The following is a 5,504-nucleotide window of genomic DNA, read 5'->3' as shown; positions in this document are numbered from 1 at the left end:
AGTAGCGCCGTAGTGGGTTAGGGATTTTTGGGGGTTAGGGCTGCAAGTAGTATTTATTTTATCCATTTTCATTTTTTTTAAATTCTAAAAACGGTTAAAAAACCAATCAGTTCTACCGATTTATCGGTTTACTATCGGTATGACTGATTTTTATGCCAGTTTTTTACCAAGCGGTTTTGTACATCAACCGGACCGACTAGAGGACTGATTTCCGGTTAACCTGATCGAACCAACTAGTCCGATTTGATTTTCAGAACAATGGGTAAAATGATGATCAGTTGAAGTGTATAAATATACAAACATTTGTTAGGATTTTATTAGAATATCTAGCTGGTATATTTTCTCTTGTAAAGGTGTAATAAGTGTTATTCTAAGTATATATATAGCATGCATATATAGCAGAATAAGATGAGATTTTTGTCATTGTACTCTTCTCTTTTTCCAAACTTTGCCTACTCATACGTAACTAGCTTTATTCACCACTATATTCTACTGAAAAATAGAATTGCAGTGATATTTAAGCAAATATATAAAGGTTTAATTATTCTGTTGGTCCCTATAGTTTCGCAAAATTTTCAATTAGGTCCCTATACTTTTTTTTCCTTTTAATTTGGTCTTTGCACCAATTTTTTTTTCAATTAAGTCCCTCTTGACAGTATTTGGCTTTAATTGTATAGGAATCCAATTAAAAAAAAATTGGTGCAAAGACCCAAATAAAAGGATCGAAAAAAAAAAGTTTAGGGACCCAATTAAAAAAATTAGTAACAAAACCCAATTAAAAAGAAAAAAAAATATAAAAACCTAATTAAAATTTTTGCGAAACTATAGGACCACCAAATTAATTAAACCATATATAAATATATACAAGTTTAATCACCCGTGCCATGCACGTGATAAGATTAAAATTATAATTTTAAGTTGTTATGTTAAATTTCATTTTAATTATAATAATTTAATTAATAAAAGAATAACTTGTATGCGTTGTTTTTCTTTTCTTAATATAATGTTAATTGTATTAACTATAAAATAGTTATTTAATCTACTTTTTTCAATAAATCAGGCATATATACTCAATATGACCATAAATAATCTAGTAATACTTAAATCTACCAACAAAGTTTTATATGTTGGTTTACTTTGAAGTAAAAAAATATCAAAATCAGCTCAAAATGAAGAACAAAATAATAGAGAAGCCTAATGCGGAAAGTTTTGTAATAAACAATAAATAATTTAAAAGTACTGAATAACAATTCAATGCTATTCTTTGATACCTGCAAAATATATACATGAAACAACACTGTATCAATGTTTGTATATAAAATTATATGATTAACGTAATTATAAAATTGTTTGTCAAGAGAATAAAATTATACGAATTTTTATGATAATTTTAATATTCTCAAACTATTAATGTACAATAAGAATTCATCTATTAGTTCCTAGAATTTCTAAATTTTTTTAAGTGATAGTAATAAATTTTAATAAATAAATAGATTTAGTAAGACATTTTGGTATTACCTTTTTATTATAGGCTCTCAAAAACTTCTCTATATACCACATTCATCGTGCAGTTATCTTCTAAGTGTCCATGATCTTGCAACAGCACTCGCAGACCATCTTTACTCGTTACCCTTGATAACGCAACATACAATTGACCATGGGTGAAAACTGGCCTTGGAAGGTAAATTCCAACTTTCAATAGAGTTTGTCCCTGGGACTTATTTATTGTCATTGCAAATGACATGATAATTGGGAATTGTCTTCTTTGAAACCTGATCGGCAATGTTTCATTATTTGGAATTAGATTCAGTCTTGGGATAAGAACAATACTTCCAGCTTTGTTACCAGTTAAAGTCTTGCATTCTATCACATGATTTCCCATTCTTCTAACTTGCATCCTCGTTCCATTGCACAAACCATTAGTTTGGCCTATATTCCGCAGCAACATAACAGGAGCGCCAACCTTCAGAACCAACTTGTGTGGTGGTAGACCTGAACAATTTATTTCATTTAGAATCTCCGGCGAGAAAGCATCTAACTCAAATTCTATATTTTCCTCTTCAGCACACACAGAGTCTGAACTTAAGTAGATTCTTTCTTGTCCAGGTAACCCTGCAGTCATCTTGTTGTTGACATCAGTGACACAATCCAAAGTTGGTGCAAGAATTGCTTTATCCTTGAAATAATTTTCAACGGATAAATTGGATAACATATCTGGATACACGAAATCAATGAGGTCATCCAAAGCTGTCTCAAAATTCTTAATCAAAATGTTAGATGGTATATGAACGATCGATTCACCATCTGTTGTATCACCGGCTAAACCATCACCAATTTTGAGTAGCCATTCTGCAAAATTTCTGAGTTCTTGGGTTTTCATTTGAGAGCAAAGAAATAGGAGACTTTTTACTCACCAAATCTAAAAGTAAGTTAAAAAGAGAAACAAACGAATATTATAGTATCATAGGAGAAATAGAATTAATAAATCAAAATTATTTAATTTCAATTTCAATTTCATATAACAAAACAGTGGTTTTCAAAAATTATGGAATCTTTTTTTGACATATGTATTATGCCATACGTATAAATTATACGGGTTATTATATAAATTCATATATATGCATAACAAAACAGTTTAATATTATATATTTTTTACATTAATTATATGCCAATTTTTAAAAAAAGAGATAAAAGAAGAGATATATAAATATGTATAATATTATTGTTATATATGAAGCAGTTTTATATTGCTTTAATTACAAAGACTTACTATAATTATATAAAATTTAATTTGAGGAAATAATTTCCCTTGACATAAATAATATACTAAAACTGTTAGTATATTATCTTCTTTATGGTTAATTGAATTTATCAATGATTTTCCCGTGTAAATCGTTATTACCCAGTTTTTAATAATTACTTAATATACAAAATTTGAAATTGAAAATTGTTATTACTAATTCAATTAACCGGTTAATTGAGTAATAATTGTCAAATTATTAAGGTGCAAAATCATTGATTTACTCAATTGATTTTCATATATTATTTATATTTCAAGTAATAATTTGAAATTATATTATTTACCCAGTTAATAATACTATTATTAAAAATTATTTTTTGCATTGATTTTTAAATCAATTATTAAATAATTATTTTTGTTAAGATAATTGTTTATAAATTATTTCAAATTATATTTTGTTAAGATATAATTATTTAGATTATTACTCATGACACGGGTATAATTTCATTTTATACCAATTAATCAATTATAATTATATGACATGGGTGTAATTTCAATTTTATCTACGGATTATTTCCCGTAATAATATACAACATATTATTTCCCGTGATAATTTGATTTGATTGATTTCTATTTTATTTACGTACATAAATGATTAAAATATATAACATAAATATCGTAATTATTATAATTCTATGATATAATTATAATTAACATATTTTATCATAATTAAATATTGATTTGATATAATTATAATGAAAATACTTTCCCAAAATAATATAATCTACTATTATTCATCCACTAATTATTTGGCAATAAACCTTAATATGATTTTTTACATCTCCGCTACGGAAAATAAATACTTAGATATACCAAATAATATGTAACATATTACTATCTGTATAAGTTAAGGCACAAAGACAGGATTTAATTAAGGTGATTGAAACTGTCACCAAACAGAATATGACCTCAATCGAATAAAAAAAGGTACTCGATTTTGCATTAATTAGCTAGTCGAAGAAATAACATACTCATTCATTATTCATGTTTCATTATATTTTTTAAATAATATATAGAAAACATATATCCTGTGTATAAAAATGTGACTATTAGTAATTTTATTTATAAACCTTTTTTTAAACTATTACTAATTTCAATTTTAATAGAAAATCTGAGAAAATAATTTCGCTTGCCATAAATAATATACTAAAACTGTTAGTATATTATCTTCTATATGGTTAATTGAATTTATCAATGATTTTTCCGTGTAAATTGTTATTACCCAATTTTTAATAACTACTTAATATACAAAATTTGAAATTGAAAATTGTTATTACTAATTCAATTAACTGGTTAATTGAGTAATAATTGTTAAATTATTAAGGTGCAAAATCATTGATTTACTCAATAAATTTTCATATATTATTTATATTTCAAGTAATAATTTGATATTATATTATTTACCCAGTTAATAATACAATTATTAATAATTATTTTTTGAATTGATTTTTAAATCAATTATTAAATAATTATTTTTGTTAAGATAATTGTTTATAAATTATTTCAAATTATATTTTGTTAAGATATAATTATTTAGATTATTACTCATGGCACGGGTATAATTTCATTTTATACAAATTAATCAATTATAATTATATGACATGGGTGTAATTTCAATTTTATCCACCGATTATTGGCAAATAAATTTTATTCCAATTATAAATAAAATCTGTTTCTATTGGCAAATAAATTGTCTTTAGGTCAACGATTTAATATATGTATAGGTTCATTTTTTGTCAAATATAATGAAAATACAAATAAAGAAATGAAGGATAAAAATAAACTTAATAATATCTGACACTACTTCATTTTATTAAATTATTTAAAAATAGCACATCTACAAAAAATAATCGTAATATATAAATTGAGGCAATAATTTAAAATTCTATAATTATAATTTAATCAAATACTAATAGTAAAACTAAATTACCTAAACAATATTGAACCTATTCTAGTCCTTAGTCACGTATAGTATAGAATCATTCTTGTAACGACAACCAACTGAAATAACATTGTAAGTTTCAATATTTAGAATTTGTGCAAAATCAGACCATCCTCTTGTTAGATAAGCTTCATCATCCGCTATCCATGCAATGCGGCAAGGTATAGAATTATCACACCGAGAAACCAAACTAACTCTTATTCCCCTCAATGGCATTGCATGCATGCAAAAGAAAGCTGGTAATTTCTGAAAAAAATCAAAATATGTTAAAAAATTATTCTAACAATGAACAGCTTAAACTAAGAAAATTTAAATATATTACCAATCGTTGAAATTGCATATTTGAATTTGTCACGAATTTAGCAAAACTGAACTGAAACTGAGGGAATTCAATTTCATTATGTGCTCCACTTCGAAGATTTTCGGGCAGACGTAAAAAACATGGAGGGGATGGAACTTGAACTTTCCCTATAAAGTTCCGTGGATGCAATTCATCAATCAAAAATCGAGCTCCTCCTAAGAAATCTAACTTTAACCACATTCCATTGGGTTGGTCATAATAGGTGAGTAGATCCAACCATCCTTCGGTAAAGTAGAGACTATTGCCTCTTCTTTAAATGCTTACATCCATGTAGTTGGAACCCGAATCAGTGAAGACAACTCGATGAGGTATTTCATGGATGTGATGCATTGTAAATGATTGTGGCAAAAGACAATCGAATTGGAACATTAGACGATAAGAATAACTTAGAGTAACAACAA

General features: G+C 26.1%; 1 protein-coding gene across 1 annotated transcript; it reads right to left on the bottom strand.

Annotated features, from left to right (window-relative positions):
- LOC107636926 (ATP-dependent DNA helicase PIF1-like) lies at positions 1,526–2,247 on the bottom strand. The gene has a single exon (XM_016340397.2). It carries the CDS (start codon positions 2,210–2,212, stop codon positions 1,526–1,528), a length of 687 nt encoding a protein of 228 aa, XP_016195883.2. The 5' UTR covers positions 2,213–2,247.

The sequence above is a fragment of the Arachis ipaensis genome, chromosome B04 (assembly GCF_000816755.2).
Source record: "Arachis ipaensis cultivar K30076 chromosome B04, Araip1.1, whole genome shotgun sequence".
In the NCBI taxonomy this organism is placed as follows: Eukaryota; Viridiplantae; Streptophyta; class Magnoliopsida; order Fabales; family Fabaceae; genus Arachis; species Arachis ipaensis.
The sequence above is the reverse complement of the archived record's forward strand: the minus strand, read 5'-3'. Positions and strand labels throughout refer to the sequence as shown.

Bases quoted from the DNA above. Each gene is read 5' to 3' on its own strand.
- LOC107636926 (XM_016340397.2), bottom strand. From the start codon at position 2,212: ATGTTATCCAATTTATCCGTTGAAAATTATTTCAAGGATAAAGCAATT.